We start from the raw sequence: 24,227 nt of genomic DNA, 5'->3' as shown, positions 1-24,227 counted from the left end.
GCAGACTAGACCTGCTTTATGAGGTACAACAAACCCATGGCAGGATTAGACAAATGGGTATACAGATAAGATTGATTGGGTCCCATCCCATGTGGGGGTGGAGGGGAACGAGGCAGTTGATGTACTGGCTAAACAAGCATTTAGTAGTTTTAATGAGCAAGGCAGAGGCTTAAAGCCTGATATGGACAGTGATGGTGCAGAGATGGCAGGAGCAGTGGAGTAGAGATACTAAGGGCAGGCATTTATTTCAAGTACAGGATGGTACAGAAGAGAGGAGACTATTTTTACAAGATTAAGGGTGGGACACAGCCGGTTGAATAAGACTTTAAATGTGATAGGAAAGTATCCAACAGGAAAGTGTTATTATTGCCAGGAAACAGAGACAGTGGAGCATGTGTTGCTACAGTGTGGGCAGTATCAGAGGGAAAGAGAGAGGATGAGATCTCGTATGAGGAAGATGGAGATACAGGGAATTAGTTTAAAGCATTTATTGAGTAGAACTTCCTTAGATATAGTCTCAAATATGTTGTTGTCTTTTTTAAAAGCAACAGGGCTGTCAGGTAGGATTTATTATCTCCCTGTCTTCGGCCCACACTCCAGCAGTTGGTGGCGGTAATGCACCATAACGTTGGATGCCAACCGCTGATAAACCCCACCGAAGAAGAAGAAGACCTGTGACATATCTGGGTTATCGTTTCTGTCTGTGCATAAACTCTTTAGACGTGCCAGTCCTGTGAGAGATTGATTGTCATTTGATTTCAATGGTTTTATCGGGCTGAACCGTCATTAGAAGTATACCGGTTTTTGTATTTTGACTTGCGGTGCTGTTGTTGTTAAACAGTTAACGTTAGTGGCATGCTTCTCACTGGCAGTGATAGCGGTTGGCTAACATAGCCAGCTAGCTATCTAGTTGCCATTCATTGATTCTGACTTTCTGTTTTTATTTTCGTTAACTGGTTGGCGAGCTAACGTTTATTAGCATACTAGTTATTCAAGATAACTAGCTAGTTGCTTTGATTAAGGCTAGCTAGCAAGGTTACTGATTTAACTGCGACGATGCTATGGTCAGTTTATGACAAGATGTTGGACATCAAAAACTAGCTACCTAGCTAAAGTTACAATTAAATAATGGGAGGTTTAGTTGACAAATTGTATTTGAAGAAGTAAACTAGAGGGAGCTAGTGGTTTAAATGGCAAAAATAGAACCAGTCAATGGACTTAAATCAGCAGAGTCCCGCAAAAGTTTGCGCGGCACGACAGAAAGTCTGGCACTGACAGATGGAGAAGGCAACCTCTTCGGCTCGGACCTAAATGTCTATACCAGTGAGAGACAGACGGATAAATATGGATTTATTGGGGGTGCACAACAATATTCAGAACAATCGTAAGTATGACCCATCTATATAGAATTTTCCATAAAAAAATGACGTCGCTTGCTCGTTCGTCTGTGGATGACAGACATGACTGTTCTAAATTGTCAAGACGTTGTCATAAGAAGTTTCTTACAGATTAGTCACTTGATTGACCCCTTGTCATCTGACTTGACACACTACTTTACTGTTTATTTTCTAATATGCAATCCACATTTTAATCAGTAGCCTGTTATTTGTTATCCCTGGAGGCCAACATAAACATTTCTTCCTCTTGCTCAGTGTTACTTGGTCTCATAGACTAGACGTAACATAATAAACTTACGTTATCTTTGGTATGGTTACATATTTAAGACTTAACGCGAACGTCTAGTAACCCAAAGGTTGCGTGTTCGAATCTCACGGACAATTTTAGCTAATTAACAACAATTTACTACTTTGCAACAACTTAGCATGTTAGCGAACCCATCCCCTAACCTTGACCTTTTTAGCTAAGATTTTCCCTAACCTAAACCCTTTAACCCAACTCCTAATCTTAACCTTAACCCCTAGCTCCTACAGCTAGTTAGTGTTAGCCGCCAAGCTAACGTTAGCCACAACACATTGGAATTTGTAACATATTGTACATAATCTGCTTCCATGGAGACTTGACAGCCTTTGTGTTGTATGGCATTTTCCCTTTCTCATTTTGTTTACCAATGTGTGTTATGTTCGGCTGGGTACGGCTGCCTTGTAAAGTAGAGGTCAACCGATTAATCAGAATCGCTGATTAATTAGGGCCAATTTCAAGTTTTCATAACAACCGTAAGCGGCATTTTTAGCCGCCGATTACATTGCATTCCACGAGAACTGTGGCAGGCTGACTACCTGTTATGCGAGTTCAGCAAGGAGCCAAGGTAAGTTGCTAGCTAGCATTAAACTTATCTTAAACAATTCATCTTCACAAAATCACTAGTTAACTACACGTGGTTGATGATATTACTAGGTTAACTAGCTTGTTGTGTGGTGCCTGTTAATTTATCATCGAATCACATCCTACTTCGCCAAACGGGTGATGATTTAACAAAAGCTAATTCGCGAAAAAAAAGCACAATCGTTGCACGAATGTACCTAACCATAAACATCAATGCCTTTCTTAAAATCAATACACAGAGATATATATGTTTAAACCTGCATATTTAGTTAAAATAAATTCATGTTAGCAGGCAATATTAACTAGGGAAATTGTCACTTCTCTTGCGTTTATTGCACGTGTAGCCGATTTGGAATGGCTAGCTAGTTAGCGGTGGTGCGCGCTGGTAGTGTTTCAATCGGTGACGTCACTCGCTCAGACCTTGAAGTAGTGGCTTTTGTGGAGCGATGGGTAACGATGCTTTGAGGGTGAGTGTTGATATGTGCAGAGCGTCCCTGGTTCGCACCCAGGTCGGGGCTAGGGGACGGACATAAAGTCCATACTGTTACACACGCAGAGTCAGGGTATATACAACAGTTTGGGCCGTCTGGCTCGTTACGAACTAGTTTGCCAGAATTTTACGTAATTATGACATTGAAGGTTGTGTAACAGCTACATTTAGACTTGTTGTCACCCGTTCGATAAAATATGAAAGGGTTCCGTATTTCATTAAAAGAATAAATGTTTTGTTTTCGAAATTATAATTGACGGATTTGACCATATTAATGACCAAAGGCTCCAATTTATGGGTTTTATTATAATTAAGTCTATGATTTGATAGAGCAGTCTGACTGATCGGTGGTAGGCAGCAGCAGGCTCGTAAGCATTCATTCAAACTTTACTGCGTTTGCCAGCAGCTCTTAGCAATGCTTGATTTACAGCGCTGTTTATGATTTCAAGCCTATCAACTCCTGAGATTATGCTGGCAATACTAAAGTGCCTATCAGAACATCCGTTAGTCAAAGGTATATGAAATACAAATGGTATAGAGAGAAATAGTCGACACACCATAATTCCTATAATAACTACAACATAACTTCTTAACTGGGAATATTGAACCACCAGCTTTCATATGTTCTGAGCAAGGAACTTTAGCTTTTTTACATGGCACATATTGCACTTTTACTTTCTTCTCCACTGTGTTTTTGCATTATTTAAACCAAATTGAGCATATTTTATTTGAGACTAATTTAGATTTGATTTATATTAAGTTAAAATAGGTGTTCATTTTTCCTTCAGTATTGTTGTAATATATCAATCAATACCGATTAATTGGTCAATTTTTTTGTATCGGCTTTTTTTGTTTCCGCCAATAATCGGTTTCGGCGTTGAAAAACAATCGCTCGACCTCTAAAGTGCTTTTGATTTATTAAAATTCTAAGTGGCGATGACTGAAATCTTTCTTGCCTACTACTTACTAAAATGACATTGCCCACTGTGTACTATCTAGAATGTACTGTTTAGTAAAAACAGCCTAATGTAGTAAGGAACAAATATGAACATAATGCTCATCCACACTGAGAAGGCATCTAATGCGCAATCAAGCTTGTTCATCTGATTTTCAACTGTTGTCAAATATGTTTGTGAAAAGACAATTCTCTACCTCAGTAGCGTGCAGCGATTTCTACTTTATGAAAAGTTGAAGTTAGTATAACATCCTGGCATTGAAAGGCCATATGCAGCTGTTTTCATCTCAATATCAAATCATTTCTGGGTAAAAATTAAGTACCTAACTGTTATATTTTTCTATTAAAATCAATCAAATGCTCTATGAAATGTATCTATAAAGCTGTTTTTACATAAGCAATTGCCAGGGCTTATATAGCAACCTATCCTAAAAACCCAAATAGCAAGCAATGCCGATGTAGAAGCACGGTGGCTCTGGAAAAACTCCCTTGAAAGGCAGGAACCTAGAAAGAAACCAAGAGAGGAACCAGGCTCTGAGGCGTGGCCAGTCCTTTTCTGACTGTGCCGGGTGGAGATTATAGGAGTATATGGCATTAAGGCCAGATGGTTCTTCAGGATGTTCTAACGTTCAAAGATGACCAGCAGAGTCAAATATTAATCACAGTGATTATAGAGGGTGCAACAGGTCAGCAACTCAGTAGTAAATGTCAGTTGGCTTTTCATAGGGGGAGAGAGAGGGTCGAAACAGCAGGTCCGGGACAGGGTAGCACGACCAGTGAACAGGTCAAGGTTCCATAGCTGCAGGCAGAATGGCAGAAACAGGATCAGCAGCACGACCAGGTGGGCTCGGGATGGTTTTGGTAAATACAGTAGGATAAATACACATGTAGGTAGTCCATTCCATTCAACAACAAAAAATATTTTCTTTTAAGATTGATTGAGGGAAAACTATTTTGAAACTTATTATATTTACTGGTGGCTGAAAGACATTTTTGTTTAAAAATTTAAATGAACAAAAATAGCTTCTTAGTGAAGCTCTGACACTCGTCAGATGTGGCAGGGTTTGAAAACTATTACGGACTACAAAGGGAAAACCAGCCGTGAGCTGCCCAGTGACACAAGCCTACCAGACAAGCTAAATGCCTTTTATGCTCGCGTCGAGGCAAGCAACACTGAAGCATGCATGAGAGTACCATGTGATCCGGATGACTCTGTAATCACGCTCTCTGTAGCCGATGTGAGCAAGACCTTTAAACCGTTCAACATTTACAAAGCCGTGTGGCCAGACGGATTACCAGTACGTGTACTCAAAGCATACACTGACATGTTACCTACATCTTTCAAGCAAACCACATGCACCTGTTCGGTGCATGTGACCGATAACATTTTATTTGATTTTGAACTCTCTTATTGGTCTATTAACTCCTTTACTGCCTGGTGGTGTCATCAGGCAAGCCAAAGCTCCATCCCACCAAAAAAGCCTGAAATTTCAGGTGTTCTTTTCAAAACGGCTACATTAAAATGGTATTTGACTGCGCTGGGCCTTTAAATAACTTTCATGCAAAGAAACAACATAGAAAACCACATGTTTTAGGCTTAGTTATAGTGAAACACACATTCTGGGCATCATTTGGACTGTTCATTTCAAAAGTGATATATTTTGAACTTTTAGTAGTAAACCTAGCTCTTTTTGCCCCTAGCGCTTCAACTCTTAACCATTTGAAATGGTAATGTAGGAACACTTAGGTCATCTCAAGGGAGGGGTTCAGTATGAAATGCACTCTCTTCTAGATGTGCTGGGTGGTACCACCTCAAGTCTTTCTATAAAAGCAGGTGACAGTGTGCTTTATTTGGCAATGGACTTGGTAAGTGGACTGCCAATATATTTTGCTTGATGCAAAATTCAAAAGGCCAAATTCACAGTTCTTGCTTACCGCTTCATGCACATCTGAAGGCTATGAAGATTATATCTTTATATTCGTAGCTACCAGTGAAGGCTGCTGAGGGAAGAACGGCGGGTCATAATAATGTCCGGAACGATGCAAATGGAATGGCATCAAACACATGGAAACCATGCTTTTTGATGTATTTGATACCGATCCACCGATTCTACTCCAGTCATTACCACAAGCCCGTTCTCCCCAATTAAGGTGCCACCAACCTCCTGTGGTAGCTACATCCATCGTAAAAAGAAATGGATGACAGTGGTGGTCATGTTTACTTGTTTTATGTTTTTCCAGACTGGTGGCGCAGTCAATGGTTGTGAGTTGTAATCCCATTATTTACAGTATTCATCCCGTGCCCAAACACTTTTAATTCTGAAAAGTGAAGGCATACCTGCGAGAGGGGTAACCCTGGTAGTATTTTGGAAGAACAAAAAAAATGTTTTTAACAGTGCCCACGATCAGTCTGAGTTCCTTTGACCATTGGAAAAATAGCTACTGTCTACTGAAATTACTGAAATGTGGGTTGGATTGATTTGAGACACTAATCTTCATTTTCAAGTAGTGATTGCACTTATTTTCCAAACACAATTCCCCAATACATGCGAGTCCACATTTTCAAGGATTTGAACTTATACCACAAGTGGCAATAGATGTGCGGTTACTGTCCAAAGCTGAATTTGCTCACGATGCACATAATTTGATTTATCAGAGGGTGCCAGTGGACTTCTGGTATGATTTAGTGAGAAAGTGTTGGGATCAGGTACAACTGTTTACCCACCCCTAAACTTAACATTTATGAGCAGTCTCCCCCCCACCCACAACTTCTCACCTGAATGCATTTTTTATTTTACTTGAAGGGGTTGGGTAAAGGCTGAAATTGGGGTCGAGAGTTACCCTTTAAAGCATACTACATTTTTGAAATGTATATAAAATGTTCTATTTTTCGAATAGAAAAGGCCATTCAATAGGGTCGAAACCCTTTTCCCATTATTGATAAATCTATACCTTGTTTTTTAGCATATTGTATTAAACTGAAATGTTATTGTATTTGTCTATTTTTATTATGCCCTGTTTGATATGTATCAAGTCTGGGTAATACTTTTGCCATTCTTATTGCTTATGAGCTTTATTATTTTGTCACAATTTATAGAAGTTATGGATCTGTAATCAGTAGAGGACTCTCCAGATTTTCCTCGTTTTAATACATGTAACTAGGAAGCACTGAATTGAGTGACGTGTATTGTCATTTGTGTAAATAGGGGCGCTACTTTGTCCCAAAATGTGAAATGAATTCTATGGGAAAGCCGTCCTTTCCTGGTGTTTTTCCTCCGCGTTAATCTTTTAACAATGTCTCTGTTTTTATTGATAATTATTTGTCTGCTGATAATTGAGTTGTTGAGTCTAAGAAGACTTTAGGATCAGATTAAAATTCCTGCATGCCCAAGAAGCCTACTATTTAGAACACAAGTATGGGTATTCGGACACAGACATTTTCTTTTCTACACTAGTACACTAGTTCAACATGTTAGTTCACACACTAGTGTGTTCAACGTGTTCAACATGTGCCGCTGGTTCCCTGCAAATCAGAATACCGCCTGATGTGTCACCACTTGGTCCAAACAAACGTCTTCTGACTCTACATACAACCTTTTGTGATGTGCATTTATTTATCTTGTGTTTAGGCCCCCTGTGAGTGGTTGACAAGCACCAGGAGTAGGAGTGGGTGGTGGGCAGAACTAGGGGAATTCTCAGAGCTTCCTGTTTTCTGTGTCCTTCACAGGCTGTGGCAAGTGTTCCACTGTTTTGTCTGAGGATTCATTTCCTTTGAGGAGTAGGAAGAGATCAGACGCTCATCCTCCCCCACCAATGACAGGCCCCTCCCCCTAGTGTCAAGATGTGATAAAAAGGATGCCACATCCCAGCACTCTGAACTGTGTATGGTATTTTGTATTTGAGAGCGATTGCTCAAAATGCTAGTATTTGGACTACACCTGTCCCTGTTTACCTAGAGCTTCCTGAGGTCACCCTTGACCAGGGATGATTGTAATCTGATAGTCTGCACTAATTCAGCCAGGCTAATGACAATCACTGTCTGTCTGTGCTGCACTCAGCCCTTTGTACTACCTGGTATTTGTCTTGTACCTTGTAAAGCAGGTGCTTGTGTGAGGCACTGCTGTTTGCACGGCATGAGTGACCCCTTTGTCTTTCACTCTGGGGTTTTTATCTCCTAGTATCTGTCATGTCATATGATCTGCTGGAGTTTGAAAGAGAATGCAGGCCTAAGTGTTCGTCCCATTTTGTTGGATGTAGACTAATGACTGCGAGGCAGTCCCTAGAATGAATGTAAAAAGTCTAAACAAAGCAGACTTGTCAGAGCCTGTTAAGCGAAGAGCTTGTTAGTTTTAGCCTGTTCAAACTGTCTTTTTATTATTATTGTTAAGTATTTTTGTTATGCATTCTGCACCAGGCTTTTCTGGCTGTTTTGGTTTGCTCCATTGGAAGGGGAAGGGCATGTTGTTCTTTGACTAATGATGCTACGGCTACCACAGTTGCTGCCACTGTGACAGAACAGTGGTATGTGTGTTCATAGATCTGTGTATGTTCTATTGCCTTGTATGCTTGGTAAGTCTGAGGTCTGTGCCTCCCATTAGGTTTTATTTTATTTATGTAGCCTACAACATACAACCTATTTCAAATCAAAGTTTATTTGTCACGTGCACCGAATACAACGGGTGTACACCTTACAGTGAAATGCTTACGTACAGGCTCTAACCAATGGTGCGGGGGGAAAAAAGAAAAAAAGGTGTGTGTGTGTGTAAAGAAATAAAACAGTAAAAAGACATTTGAAAACAAGAGTAGCAAGGCTATATACAAACACCTGTTAGTCAGGCTTATTGAGGTAGTATGTACATGTAGGTATCATTAAAGTGACTATGCATATATGATTAACAGAGAGTAGCAGAAGTGTAAAAAGAGGGGTTTGCGGGTGTTGGGACACAATGCAGATAGCCCGGTTAGCCAATGTGCGGGAGCACTGGTTGGTCGGGCCAATTTAGGTGGTATGTACATGAATGTATACTTAAAGTGACTGCATATAAGATAAACAGAGAATAGCAGCAGCGTAAAAGAGGGGTTGGGGGGGGCACACAATGAAAATAGTCCATTTGGTTACCTGTTCAGGAGTCTTATGGCTTGGGGGTAAAAACTATTGAGAATACTTTTTGTCCTAGACTTGGCACTCTGGTTCCGCTTCCCATGCTGTAGTAGAGAGAACAGTCTATGACTGGGGTGGCTGGGGTCTTTGACAATTTTTAGGGCCTTCCTCTGACACCGCCTGGTGTAGAGGTCCTGGATGGCAGGCAGCTTTGCCCCAGTGAAGTACTGGGCCGTAGGCACTACCCTCTGAAGTGCCTTGCGTCCGGAGGCCGAGCAATTGCCGTACCAGGCAGTGATGTAACCGGTCAAGATGCTCTCGATGTTGCAGCTGTAGAACCTTTTGAGGGGTCTCAGGACCCATGCCAAATCTTTTTAGTTTCCTGAGGGGGAATGGGCTTTGTCGTGCCCTCTTCACGACTGTCTTGGTATGTTTGGACCAATCTAGTTTGTTGTTGATGTGGACACCAAGGAATTGGAAGCTCTCAACCTGCTCCACTACAGCCACGTCGATGAAAATGGGGACATGCTCGGTGCTCCTTTTCCTGTAGTCCACAATCATCTCTTTAGTCTTGGTTACGTTAAGGGATAGGTTGTTATTTTGGCACCACCCGGCCAGGTCTCTGACCTCCTCCCTAAAGGCTGTCTCGTCGTTGTCTGCGATCAGGCCTACCACTGTTGTCGTCAGCAAACTTAATGATGGTGTTGGAGTCGTGCCTGGCCATGCAGTCGTGGGTGAACAGGGAGTTATTTTCATTCATCGCTAAGAAAAAGGAGAGGCTACATATAATGAGAACAATGACACAGTATAATTCCAAATCTAATTTTATTTGTCACATGCTTTGTAAACCACAGGTGTAACAGTCAAATTCTTACTTAAGAGTCCTTTTCCAAGAATGTAAAGATTAAAGTATATAAAAATAGATACACAGTGAATAACATGGCTATATACAGGGAGTACCAGTACAGAGTAGATGTGCAGGGGTAGGAGGTAAATGAGGTAGATATGTAGTTAGGGGTAAAGTGATTAGTGTTGTGTCTTTGGCTATGCCGGATTAAGTGATATGACATGCTATTCTATAAAATAATTGATCCTTAAATAATATTACCTGATTGAGCTAATCATGTAAATGTAAGTAACTAGAGTCGGGCACCACAAAATAATATTTATAGAGCTGTTATCTTCCGAATAAACTCTTAAAGACCAAGTAATATTTTACATCAATAGCAGTCAATATTAATCGTCATCTTAATTCAGTCTCATCTGAAAGTTGTAAATTCTTGGTTATCTGCACAAACCCTGGCTAACAAGTTGAACCAGCAATACAAAATTGGGTTTAATTATTTATTCACTAAATACCTAACTAATCCCACAGAATTACACAATTAAATCATAACTTGATTACAAATTACATTATAAAGGAAAACGTCCCTAGCGGGCGGAAAATATATGACAGCGTGTTACACAAAAGAAAAGGGACTGGGTTTGAGTGAAAGAGCGGAAAGACTGAGGAACAAAGGGCGAAGCTATGCTATCGTAAATACAGTATCTTATGCATTCTAAATTACTGCCCATTTGTAAAAGGAAAATGCAATAAATATTTACTCTGAGCTGCGCTTCGGTAGGTTGGTGGTAGATGGAAGGTCGTGTTGCCCAACCGAGTCCTTTGTTCTTTTGAAGAATGTCTCTGCTGGTAAATTGAATACGTTATAGTAACGTCATTGTGCGGTAGACAGGATACTCTGTCTGTTCCTTCCTAACCCTCATTTGCAGCGGCTGTCGCTAACTCAACGGCTAGGAGGTATTACTTCTGTAGTGAATAAGAGTTCAAAGTTCATACCATTCGCAACCAAAGCTCACGCGGATGTTGGCTTCGTTCTGTAGTTATTATCTGAACCATTCTCACATCGGACCATCGTCCTCGGAACAGGAGGTTATATTGTCGTCGAGGGCTTATATAGGAAGGGAGAGGAGGGCGTGTTTGAAAAGTTTTATACCCCATGTCCCTTCACAGGGGCGGGCCACTGATTGAGCAAACCCAAATCTCACTACATTTCATCCCATCACGAATAATTTCATATTCAAACATTTAAATTGAACAACAATTCAATGTTAGTCCGATAACTCGGATGTGTAGACTTTCCACTGTAGAGTTTGTCATCTTATCATTGATGAGAATGTCTCCGATGACAACCGAACTGACATATTCATTAAGTACCACCGCATATGTTCAATTAGTCAGATTACCAGAATATAGTTCATTTTCCCCCCACCTATAAATGGTTACTTACCTTGAGTTCAAACTACAGAGCATGTATTCAAAAGAAATGCTTAGAATATGTAAACTTTTTTTATTTTGTTTTAAAAGAAGGGGGATGTAATATTCATGTGTGTAAACATACTGAATTGTAATTGGATGCATTTTACCGCCATATCATACTGTGTGCTATGATTGGTTAAGACCACCGACATGGTTAGGTCATGGTCGTTTGATCCTGGTTGGCGATAGGTGAACATACCGATTTATAGCTAGCTAATAAAGAGCTACGTTAAGAAATATCCTGTAGTACTGCATTTTATTATTTTGTACAAAGTGTGTAAAACAAGACCTGGTCAGAGTAAAAGGTCTTAAAAGATGGATTCTTCTGGAATTCCTTCACCTCGAATGGACTGGGAGTCTACAAACTTACCAGATGCATGGCGTAAGTACAAACAGCATGTGGAGCTAATGTTCACGGGTCCTCTGAAGGACAGAGGAGAAGAGGAAAAATGCAGCTACTTGCTCCTCTGGGTCGGTGAAAAAGGGAGAGATATTTACTACACATGGACACTTACCGAGGCTGAATCAAAAGTACTGAAAACATACTACGATCATTTTGAAGCATATGTTGCGCCGAAGACCAATACGATTTTCGCTAGGTACAAATTCCATGAGAAAGTACAGGGAGCTAGCGAGTCTTTTTAACAGTTTGTGAAAGAGCTGCGTCTGCTTGTGAACAACTGTGCTTATGCAAACACGGATGAGATGGTCAGGGACCGTATTGTATTTGGAATACACTCACCGCGAGTGAGAAACTTTTGAATGTTGGGTCTGAGGTAACGCTGGACAAAGCTATCGACATAGCCAGATCTCACAAGCTAGCACAGGCTCAGATGAAAAAAGTCAAACGCTGATGAACTGTTTATTGATTCAGTGACACAGTCAAATATCAGAGAGAGAGCAAACCTTTGCTCACATTGAGATCGGAACACAAGGCACAGAGCTAAAGTTCAAACTAGACACTGGTGCACAAGTAAACATTTTTCCTCTGAATAAGTACCACAGCTTGACATCTGAGTGTGAGCTACAGCCCACCACGTGCAGACTGACTAGGTTATCGTGGTGAACAGCTCCCAGTAAAAGGCACATGCACTTTCAAATGCAAATACAAGGAAAGTGACATGATGTTGGAATTTTATGTTAGAGCACCAGCAGTGCTTGGTCTTGAAGCATGTTTAGACATGGACCCCATCAAGCTAATTTTATCAGTGACAGCACCAGTAGAGACAGACAATTTACTGGAGGAGTTTGCTGATGTTTTTTTCAGGAATAGGATTATTCCCAGGAGAATGTACCATCCACCAAAGATTCCCCTTGCTCTCCGTGCCCGGCTGAAGAAAGAGTTGGAGAGCATGGAGCAATCTGACATAGTCACCAAGGTTACAGAACCGACTGACTGGGTAAACGCGTTAGTCTTGGTGGCGAAACCACGCACAGGCAAGCTCCGAGTGTGTCTCGACCCCAGAGACTTGAACAAGGCTATCAAATGCCCCCTTTACCAACGCTAGATGGCATCACACACAAGCTAGCGGGAGCACACTACTTCAGTGTCATGGATGCTAGATCAGGCTACTGGGCTATCAAGCTCACAGCAGAGTCATATATAAGTTCACAACATTCAACACCGTTTAGACGCTACAGGTTTTGTCGCCTGCCTTTTGGGAAAAAGAAGAGTTTCAGCGAATGATCGCCGAAGTGTTCGAAGGCCTCGACGGAGTTGTGGCAATTGTGGACGACATCCTTGTCTATGGTCGAACCAAAGAGGAGCACGACCGAAACCTCAGTGCGATGCTGCAAAGGTCCTGCGAGAGAGGAGTCCGGTTCAACCCCGAGAAGAGCACAGTCGGCGCTACAGAGGTCAGCTACCTTCTCACAGCGACTGGAATCAAGCCAGATCCACAGAAGATCTTAGCCGTAAAAGAAATGGAGCCACCAAAGAACCGTGCAGAGCTGGAAACCGTGCTTGGCATGGTCAACTACTTAGCCAAGGTCACACCCAGCCTTTCCAATGCTAATGCACCCCTGCGTCAGCTGCTAAAGCAGGCCAATGAGTTTCTCTGGGACAAGCAACACAACATTGCTTTCCAGAATGTGAAAGACTTGATCACGAGAGAACCAGGACCAATACTTGCCTACTACGACCCCGACAAAGAGCTCAGACTCCAAGTGGACGCGTCGAAGTATGGACTAGGTGCAATGCTACTGCAAGAAGGAAAGCCCATCGGCTACGTTTCGAACTCTCTCACAGACTGTGAAATCAACTACGCTCAAATCGAAAAGGAGCTCTACGCCATTCTGTTCTGATGTAAACGTTTCCATCAGTACATATATGAACGACAAGTCATTGTGGAATCCGACCACAAGCCCCTTGAGTCAATTATGAGGAAACCACTAGCCGCAGCCCCGCCAAGGCTACAGAGAATGATCCTTCAACTACAAAAATACAACTTCACAATAACTCGCCGTCCAGGCAAAGACATCCCTGTCACAGACACACTCTCCAGGAAGTTTCTTACCTATAAGGACAGCGGCCTCAATGAAGGCATGGACATGCAAGTGCACACTGTGTACAAAGGAGAGAAAATCATTATTCCTTCCAGTCTCAGAAGAGATTTTGACAAAGATCCATGCTGGACACATGGGCATGGAGAAGTGCAAACGGAGAGCACGGGACATTTTGTTTTGGCCCGGAATGTGCAAACAAATAGAGGACATCGTTGGTAAATGCCCCATATGTCTTGAACGACGCCCCTCAAACACCAAACAGACGATGTTACCTCACTGTATCCCAGACCGACCTTGGCAGGTCGTGGCAACCGATCTGTTCACCTGGAACAACGAGGACTACATCGTAACAGTGGACTACTACAGCAGATACTTCGAACTCGACAAGCTTCACAGCACCACATCTGCAGCTGTGATACACAAGCTGAAAGCAGCCTTTGCCAGGCATGGCATTGTAGAGACTTTAATATCTGACAATGGGCCCTGTTACAAATAAAATGAATTTGAATCCTTCACAAAGCATGGGAGTTCACACATGTCACCACAAGCCCACATTACCCTCAAAGTAATGGCCTTGCTGAAAAATCGGTGCAGATTGCTTAATCACTCATGGACAAAGCAAAAGCAGACGAGAGACCCTACCTCAGTCTCCTTGAATACCGCAACACTCCAGTTGACGACTTCAAATCACCAGCCCAGCTATTGATGAGCCGTAGACTTCGCTAAATCCTGCAACACCACAAGAACTGTTGACTGACACGGAAGCATGCTCAGCATCATATCGCACAAGGTCAGGAAGAGAGGTCAAGCCCAGAGCTGTCCTAGACCTGTGAAATGTCAAAGGGTGTAGACGGATCCCTGCCCTAAAAGAGTTCCAGACTGTAAACTTGTTATTGAAAGTTCACTTGAAATGCTTTGGTATTGTATTTGTTTGAAATGTTAAGATGTTATTTCTACAGTGAAAGCTGAGTTGCTGAGAATCCCTTGTTTGAAAAGTAACAGTATGTTGGATTATTGATTCAGTCTGTTGATTCAGTTGGTGTAGTATGCTATATAAATGGGTACCTACCTTGAGTTCACACTACAGAAACACTTAAAATATGTAAACATTTTTCTTTTGTTTTAAAAGAAGGGGGATGTAATATTCATGTGTAAACATACTGAATTGGATGCATTTTACCGCCATATCATACTGTGCTATGATTGGTTAAGACCACCCAAATGGTTAGGTCATGGTCGTTTTGAGCCTGGCTGGGCCATAGGTGAACATGCCCGTTATAGCTAGCTAATAAAGAGCTACGTTAAGAAATATATCCTGTAGTACTGCATTTTATTATTTTGTACAAAGTGTGCAAAACAAGACATGTACAACATTAAATGTAAACTACATTTTTTTATGACCCTTTAAACTACTAGTTTGAATGTTTGTAGCTACCAATTTTCCCATTAAGTCACCCATATTTCTCTAGTATAGGCTACTTATCATAGTGAACAATATCAGCAAAATGCCCACGATAAGTGGTCGGTATAGTCGTTGCCAATCTTTTTCCGTTTATCGTCTCAGCTTTTGTGTGTGTTGGTGTAAGTACCAACAGGTAGAGTCCAGAGTTGGTGCAAAAAAAGGTAAATGGAGGTAGCTATTTAGCGGTCTTGTTTAGAAGTCTTATGGCTTGGAGCTAGTGATGTGCAGTTCACGGATGATTCTTTGCTGACTCGAGTCAAGATTAGTTTTTTCTGAGTGACTCGTTCATTTAAGTCATTCATTTCACCAACTGGCCGTAATTAAATTCTGCAGCAGGATAAATACATGGTCGTCCGGCTCAGCGCCTCTGGAGACTTGCTCTGACCAGCAACTGTCTATCATGTCCGCTAGGGAAACTTGATCATGCTGCAGGCAGCATAGAGAAGAAAAATAGATGTTTAGAACTGAGAATTGATCGCATGGTGCAAAAATGAATGCAATTAATTATTATGATGGACACAACTTTGTAGAACCAAAACATACACAACCTCTGCTCAACAAACTCGGTAATGAATCGTTTGGGGGGCTGCAGTTCAAACTATATTCAGCGACTCACTCTCACAGCAGTCAAGCTATGCATTCCGTGTCATTCACAATCTAGTCTGGTTGCGGCCACAACTAGATCTCGTCTCAAATGTATCAAGAAATAATCTTATTTGTATGCCTAGCAATCAGCAAATGAACATTTGTTTAAAGCACACTTTTACAAGTCAGTTACAAATGACAGATCAAATTAGCCTCTACGGTGAAGGACAAGTGAATGAGAGGCCTGTAGAATCTTGACTCTTTCAAGTGTTTTATTCATTGTTCACTGGTAGGCAGTCCTGCGTGCTCTGGGCATTATTTTAATTCATTTGAAAATCAGTAGTTGAATGATTTAATTATTTTGATCTAACGACCCAAAAAGATCAAGGTTGGTAAAAAGAGCTGAACTTCCCATCACTACTAGGGGTAGAAGCTGTTCAGGGTCCTGTTGGTTCCAGACTTGGTGCACATCACCAACAAACTATCATGGTCCAAACACACCAAGACAGTTGTGAAGAGGGCACTACAACACCTTTTCCACCTCAGGAGACTGAAAAGATTTGGCATGGGTCCCAGATCCTCAAAGTTCTACAGCTGCACCATCGAGAGCACCCTGACCGGTTTCATTTCCGCTTGGTATGGTGGAAACATTACCTACAAAAAAAGCACAATAAAACACAAAATAGCAGAATTGGTCAGGAGCCCGTAAGACTGCCATTGCAGCGCCATCTACACAGTTCACCCCTCCTTCCTCCATCCCCCTTGGCTAATTTGACCACAGTCGTTGCTGGGTGCAATAAAGATGCTCTTTCTCAGAGGCCTTCTGAAACACACGCAGCCTCGAGGGTCCCCTTTGAACCACCCTCGACTCTACTGTCCTCGCCTCTATTCTCTGCTCTCTCTCTTCCAAGGGAAGGAGCACAAGCCCAGCTCTCCTCCTATGTCTCTTGTTTTAATCTGGAGAGGCGCTACAATGGCAGCCATTGTCCTTGTCTTTTTTATATTTTCTTCAATTTCCGCTCTTGTTTCAACGGACACTGATCATATGGCTCAAGTTTTCTAGCGAAAGGGTTGTTTCTGAAAGAAACAATGTAGGCTCCTCTGGTCGAATGATTTTAAAAAGCAACAGGAAGTAGCTTGTATTTTTGTTTTTCTCCAAGACAACTTCCTGTGTAATGGATGGCGCTTCCTGTTTGGCCCCCGGCCCTCCCTCCCTCCCTCACTCTCCTCTTGTTTCACTGTTGTCTGTGTTGACAATCAAGTCAAATTGTATTTGTCACATTCGCCGAATACAACAGGTACCAACAACCTTACCATGAATCGCTAACAAGCCCTTTGCCAACAAAGCAGTTAAAAAGTAAAAAAATGCAATCAAAAAGTGTAACAAGATTACATAACAGTAACGAGGCAATATACAGAGAGTACCGGTATCGTGTCAGTGTGTGGGGGTACAGGTTAGTCGGGTTAATTTGTACATGTAGGTAGGGGTAAAGTGACTGCATAGATAATTAACAGCAAGTAGCAGCAGTGTAAAAGAAAGGGGTGTGGGGTCAATGTAAAAAGTCTGGTTGCCCATTTGACTACCTGTTTCTTTTCATGTCTAAAGTAATAAAATCCTGAGTGTTTGTTTAGAGAGACAGATGTATGTGTCTGTAGTGTGACCCTGGGTCGTTCTGTCTGTCTTCCTGACTCCCACAGAGCTGAAAACATCCCTCCTGAGGTGCTGAGGCAGAGGGAGGCCAAATGGCTGGACATGCTCAACAACTGGGACAAGTGGATGGCAAAGAGACACAAGAAGGTAAGTCAGTCAAACACTGGCTGATCTACACAAATCCAATTGCTGACAATAACAGCAAATCCCTGTGTTGATCTTTTCTAGAAGCATGTTAAGGTAGCCTTGCAAGCTGTCATGTGTCACCCCTTTTACTCCTGTTGAGTGACTGCTTTGGATACTACAGTATGTACCTGTCAGGTCACATTCCAGTCACCACAGCCCACCTGTTTTGCAATGTGTAACAGCTCATTTATTATTACACACATAGTGTACACAAACCAGCCTGGAGAAAAGTCCTTAGGTCATGAACTGTAGAAGGAAAGTCATTGAACACATACTTGAACAACCTGTCCCCCTTGCTTGATATTTTAATATATTACACTGATGGAATTCCTGTGATTTTTAAATTGATCTGACCTTGCATGATAATGAGTGGCTGTAACCGTAGCACTAACTCCCTATCCCCAGATGAAGCTGCGCTGTCAGAAGGGCATACCCCCCTCTCTGAGAGGCCGGGCGTGGCTCTACCTGTCTGGAGGAAAGGTGAAGAGGGAGCAGCACAAGGGCAAATTTGAGGTTACTCACTACCGTCCACCGTTAATACCAGTTTGTCTCACACACACACACACACACACTTATACTTTTATAAGTAAATAGCTGTGTTTGTTTTTAAGGAGCTGGACAGCCAGGCAGGAGACCCTAAGTGGGTGGATGTGATAGAGAGGGACCTCCACAGACAGTTCCCCTTCCATGAGATGTTTGTGGCAAGAGGAGGCCATGGGTAAGCAATGTGAATGGGACGATGTTTATCTAGTTTCTGTTGGTGTTACTTGTGCCTTTGTCTCAGTATTTTTCAGTAACTGAATTGTGCTTACTATGTATTTAGGCAGCAGGACCTCTACCGTGTCCTGAAGGCCTATACTCTGCACCGGCCAGAGGAGGGTTACTGCCAGGCCCAGGCTCCCATTGCTGCTGTGCTGCTAATGCACATGCCTGCTGAGGTGAGCCTGCACAGACACACACATACTGTTATTCACACCACAATGTTTTCTGATAATGTTGCATGTTTAATTTATTTTTCTGCTTTATTGACAGGATGCATTCTGGGGTCTGGTCCAGATCTGTGAGAAGTACCTTCCCGGATACTACAGTGCAGGGCTGGTAAGATGCATGTTACTTCAAACTACATACACATTCTCTCTCCTTCACTCATACTTATACTCTAAAAGAACACACAGACACAAAAATACAATGAGAATTTGCTGACTGTTGGCTGTGACAGGGTGAGGTCTTTTACTAGGGTTTAAAGATCAGGCATACGGGATACAGTTAATTGGGTTAACTCAAAGAACTTACCTGTCACTAAAACCAAATGAAACATTCATTCAGCATGTTTATCATTGTCAGGAACACCCGTGTCTTGGAAAAGAAAAGCTGTACAATTTTAGGTGACAATCATGTTGAAATGCAGGCTTGCAGTACATATTATTGGGCCAGCTCTCTAGCTGGCATGGCTGCTGTCATTGCATACCTGTAGCTTGTTATCTGTGACCGTGACATGCTAATGACATAATACCCTGAGTGAGTGGGTGACCAGACAATGTGGTCCAGATAATGCAACTATTAGATTTAACAGAGGAAGGAGTCGACTCTCCTTTCTGACTGATGTTCCTGTGTGCTCCTGTAGGAGGCGATCCAGCTGGATGGAGAGATCCTGTTTACTCTGCTGAAGCGGGTGTCTCCTCTGGCTCACCGCCACCTGAAGAAGCACAAGCTGGACCCCATCCTGTACATGACGGAGTGGTTCATGTGTGCCTTCTCCAGAACCCTGCCCTGGGTCTCCGTGCTGCGCGTCTGGGACATGTTCCTCTGTGAGGGTGAGAGAGACATTCCACACAGTAAACATACACACATTAAATTATGTCCACATGAGTGCACTCTGAGAGGCATGCTCTTTTGACAGACAGAAACATACACATTACGGCATACTCATCATTACATACCCTACCGTTCAAAAGTTTGGGGTCACTTAGAAATGTCCTTGTTTTTGAAATAAAAACACATTTTTTTGTCCATCTTAAAATAACATCAAATTGATCAGAAATACAGTGTAGACATTGTTAATGTTATAAATGACTATTGTAGCTGGAAACGGCAGATTTTTTTATGGAATATCTACATCTATCAGCAACCATCACTCCTGTGTTCCAATGGCACATTGTGTTAGCTAATCCAAGTTTATCATTAAAAGACCCTTTTGCAATTATGTTAGCTCAGCTTAAAACTGTTCTGATTTACAGAAGTAATAAAACTGGCCTTCTTTAGACTAGTTGAGTATCTGGAGCATCAGCATTTGTGGGTTAGATTACAGGCTCAAAATGGCCAGAAACAAATAACTTTCTTCTGAAACTTGTCAGTCTATTGTTGTTCTAAGAAATGAAGGCTATTCCATGTGAGAAATTGCCATCTGCCGTTTCCAGCTACAATAGTAATTTACAACATTAACAATTTCTACACTGTATTTCTGATCAATTTATTGTTTTAATGGACAAAAAATGTGCTTTTCTTTAAAAAACAAGGACATTTCTAAGTGACCTCAATCTTTTGAACGGTAGTGTACATCAGACACATTGAAACATGCAAAGGAACACACACACACCTGTCTCAGGAGTGTTACTCAGGTTTTCACAATTCCTAACATTTAATCCTAGTAAAAATTCCCTGTCTTAGGTCAGTTAGGATCAAGGACTTTATTTTAAGAATGTGAAATGTCAGAATAATAGTACAGAATTGTATTTATTTAAGCTTTTATTTCTTTCATCAAATGCCCATAAACTAAGCATGTGTTTAGTGAGTCCGCGGTAGGAATGACCAGGGATGTTCTCTTGATAAGTATGTGAATTAGACCATTTTCTTGTCCTGCTAAGCATTCAACATGTAACGAGTACTTTTGAGTGTCAGGAATGTAGTGAAGTAAAAGTTGTCATCAATATAAATGGTAAAGTACAGATACCCTAAAACTACTTCAGTAGTTTAAAATAATATATTTTTACTTAAGCACATTACACCACTGCTGTCTGGTGTGTGTTCGTCCAGGAGTGAAGATCATCTTCCGGGTGGGCCTGGTGTTGTTGAAGTGCATGCTGGGCTCCCAGGACAAGCTGAAGACGTGTCAGGGCCAGTATGAGACTATGGAGCTGCTAAAGACCATAGATACACGCTACATGCAGGAGGGGTTTCTAGTGCGGGAGGTACAACCACCCACAGCCATACTTATAGAACAGAAACATCAATTACTGGAGAATGCTTAGTGTCATGTTTTTTAGTCACTTTAAGAATAGCTGAGAATGACGAGACTGTCATGGCCACATTGCATGCTAAGGGTTGTGGTGTAAACTGGAAAAAAAAATACCCTGCTGCCACCTAGTGATACTTTAATAAAACACTTACAGTCATGATTTCTGCTAAGACCACTGGTTAACCACTACTCCTTATGCTCTGTCCCAGATTCTAGAGCTGCCGGTGTCAGAGAGGGACATTGAGAAGGAGCACCTGGCATCAGTACGGCGCTGGAAGGAGACCCGGGGTGAGTTGCACTGCAAGTCCCTTCCCAGAATGCACGGCGCCAAGGCCATCATGGCTGCCGAGCCGCCCAGTCGCCAAGACTTGAGACAGAACCCCACCATCATAGTTGAGTCGCCCCTGGCAACCAAGAGCAATGGGGAGGACAAGGAAAGGAAAAATACCAAAGAGCAGAAGAATGGGAAGAAAAACAGCTCTCCGACCCCAGTGGCAGCCTACCTTGAACCCAGCGAGCCCTCCCCCCTCCTCAAAGACACAGCCCTGCTAGGCTCCAATCAGAGCCTGAGCAGCACAGAGTATGACACCTACCTGTAGCAGGTACGAATAGCCATGACACCTACCTGTAGCGGGTACGGATAGCCATGACACCTACCTGTAGTGGGTACGGATAGCCATGACACCTACCTGTAGCGGGTACGGATAGCCATGACACCTACCTGTAGCGGGTACGGATAGCCATGACACCTACCTGTAGCAGGTAGATGTCAACACTTGTTTACTGCTCACTGACTCCATATCCCTAGTATACCTTTACCCTCTGACCCATCCCCACCTCTGCCCTGACGATCAGGTCCCACACCTCTTGACTGACCCTTTCCATTATAGCCATTTGCATCCATAGCAAAACACTAAAAAAATTGGAAGCTTCTGGCATAGACCAAGTAGTAGTTGTTTGTCCTCACACATATGCGAGATGACAATTCAATGAGGTTGGGAGAGTGCAGCACTAACCTTCGTTTAGTTGGCCATACGGGTATACATGCACTTGGGCTGAGGGTAGATTGAGCTCAGTGGCAGGCTGTGTAATCATATCAGTTCATTATCTCAATCTTTTCTCACTGAAGAAGTCTTAGACTGAGTCAATATCAGATGACATAACTATGAAGTCTGCTTAGCCAAGAGATCTGGAGGCTGGACCACTGCCTATTTACGTATTCCACCTAATATATACTGTAGTATGAGACACTACATTGCCAACACACACCAATCCAGAATTGTTAGATTTAGTTCTGTCACAGGGAATGTCAATTAAATTGTAATCCCAGCAGAATATTTTGACTCACATACGTTGCCAACATACTGTATAAAGATGAATGCTATTGTCATTCACTCATTGGCGCATCCTTTCTCTCTGTTTGTAGTGGATGTTGATGAACACTAGAGGGCTCTGTGGGGCATTTTCCTGCCCTGACCAATGAAAGAACTTGATTGACTGGTTGAGGGAAAATCAATCATCTCTATATCATCGTCATAGGTTTAAATGAAGGAAATTAACATTTGCTGGACAATTCCTGTCACTAGACCAAAGCTTGATGTTTTGACATATAGTATGTGTTGTAAGAGCCATGTTGTCTGAATTATTCCTGAGTGTGTTTTTGATTCTTTGCTGAGCTCCAGAGAACAGAGTGTGTGGTCATGCAATGGGAGAAACATGGTAGAATGCCAGTCGATAGACCACTCCTATCATACTCAGCCATGTCGATTTCATTTAGCCGTTTTGATGAGAAGTATAAGCTACTTGTGTATAGCTGTTTATTAACTCTGCACAATTTCTTTGTATACAATCATCTATGTTTCACAAAAATGTGTGTCACGGTCAAATATTTTCCTGTAGATAAGATTACACCTGCTGAAATTGACGTTTCTGAAGGGAAGAACTGGGTAAAAAAATGATTGTACATTTTTGTATGGTAAAAGGATTTCCATAAAAACTGCTGTAGATTTTCACACTTGCACATAGCGTAGTATAAAATGTAATATACTATAGATTTTATATTTGTCTAAGATGAAGCACTTTGTCCCTGGTCAATCCCTTTAAGAATAGAATGAACAATAACATTTTGTTTGTCTTCTCTAAAATTGTCCATGTGTGTGTGTATATACACTGAACAAAAATGTAAACACAACATGTAAAGTGTTGGTTTCATGAGCTGAAATAAAAAATCCCAGAAATTTTCCATACGCACAAAATGCTTATGTCTCAAATTCTTTTGCACAAATTTGCTAACATCCTTTTTAGTGAGCATTTTTCCTTTGCCAAAATAATCCATCCACCTGACAGTGGCATATTAAGAAGTTGATTAAACCGCATGATCATTACACAGGTACACCTTGTGCTGGGGACAATAAAAGGCCATTTTTAAAATGTGCAGTTTTGTCACAACACAATGCCACTATTGTCAAGTTTTGAGGGAGTGTACAATTGGCATGCTGACTGCAGGAATGTCCCCCAGAGCTGTTGCCATAGACTTGAATGTTCATTTCTCTACCATAAGCTGCATCCAATGTCATTTTGGAGAATATGGCAGTATGTCCAACTGGCCTCAACCACAGACCATGTGTAACCAAGACCTCCACGTCTGGCTTCATCTGCGGGATCCTCGGGGGGGGGGGGGGGGGGGGGGGGGGGGTATTTTATTTAATAAAGCCCCTGTGTAGGGAAAAGCTAATAATGGTTGGCTGGGACTGGCTGCCAAGTGGGTGGGCCTAATCCCACCCATGGCTGCACCCCTGCACAGTCATGTTAAATCAATAGATTAGGGCCTTAATGAATACATTTATTTCCTTATGTACGTACTGTCAGTAAAATCTTTCTAATTGTCGCTAGTTGCATTTATATTTTTGTTTAGTGTACTGTGCATTTGGAAAGTATTATGAGCACTTCCCTTTTTCCACATTTTGTTACGTTACAGCCTTATTCTAAAATTGATTCAATGATGGGTTTTTTTTCTCATTAGTTCACACAGAATACTCCATAACGACAAAGCGAAAACAGGTTTAAATTTTTTTTTGCAAATGTATTAAAAATAAAAAACATACCTTATTCACAATTATTCAGACCCTTTGCTATGAGACGTGAATTTGAGCTCAAGTGCATCCTGTTTCCATTAATCATCCATGAGATGTTTCTACAACTTGATTAGAGTTTACCTGTGGTAAATTCAATTGATTGGACATCATTTGGAAAGGCACACACCTGTCTATATAAAGGTCCCACAGTTGACAGTTCATGTCAGAGCCCGGACTTGAACCTGATCGAACATCTCTGGAGTGACCTGAAAATAGTGACCTGAAAATAGCTGTGCAGCAACGCTCCCCATCCAACCTGTCAGAGCTTGAGAGGATCTGTAAAGAAGAATGGGAGAAGCTCCCCAAATACAGGTGTGCCA

General features: G+C 41.9%; 1 protein-coding gene across 2 annotated transcripts; it reads left to right on the top strand.

Moving 5' to 3' along the window:
• The first annotated feature begins 654 nt into the window (after nucleotides 1-654).
• On the top strand, nucleotides 655-23,028 carry LOC109874060 (TBC1 domain family member 10A-like). Of its 2 annotated transcripts, none has more exons than XM_020465816.2 (10): nucleotides 655-1,384; nucleotides 17,400-17,499; nucleotides 17,944-18,051; nucleotides 18,150-18,256; nucleotides 18,362-18,476; nucleotides 18,571-18,636; nucleotides 19,163-19,352; nucleotides 20,572-20,726; nucleotides 20,983-21,061; nucleotides 22,200-23,028. In XM_020465816.2, the coding sequence occupies exons 1-10, from the start codon at nucleotides 1,191-1,193 to the stop codon at nucleotides 22,217-22,219; spliced, it is 1,134 nt and encodes a 377-aa protein (XP_020321405.1). In that variant the 5' UTR covers nucleotides 655-1,190; the 3' UTR covers nucleotides 22,220-23,028. The 2 variants fall into 2 exon arrangements, with proteins under 2 accessions (XP_020321405.1, XP_020321404.1); XM_020465815.2 differs by having other exon boundaries at nucleotides 658-1,384; nucleotides 20,983-21,375.
• The last annotated feature ends 1,199 nt before the right edge of the window (nucleotides 23,029-24,227 follow it).

The sequence above is a fragment of the Oncorhynchus kisutch genome, linkage group LG29 (assembly GCF_002021735.2).
Source record: "Oncorhynchus kisutch isolate 150728-3 linkage group LG29, Okis_V2, whole genome shotgun sequence".
In the NCBI taxonomy this organism is placed as follows: Eukaryota; Metazoa; Chordata; class Actinopteri; order Salmoniformes; family Salmonidae; genus Oncorhynchus; species Oncorhynchus kisutch.
The sequence above is the reverse complement of the archived record's forward strand: the minus strand, read 5'-3'. Positions and strand labels throughout refer to the sequence as shown.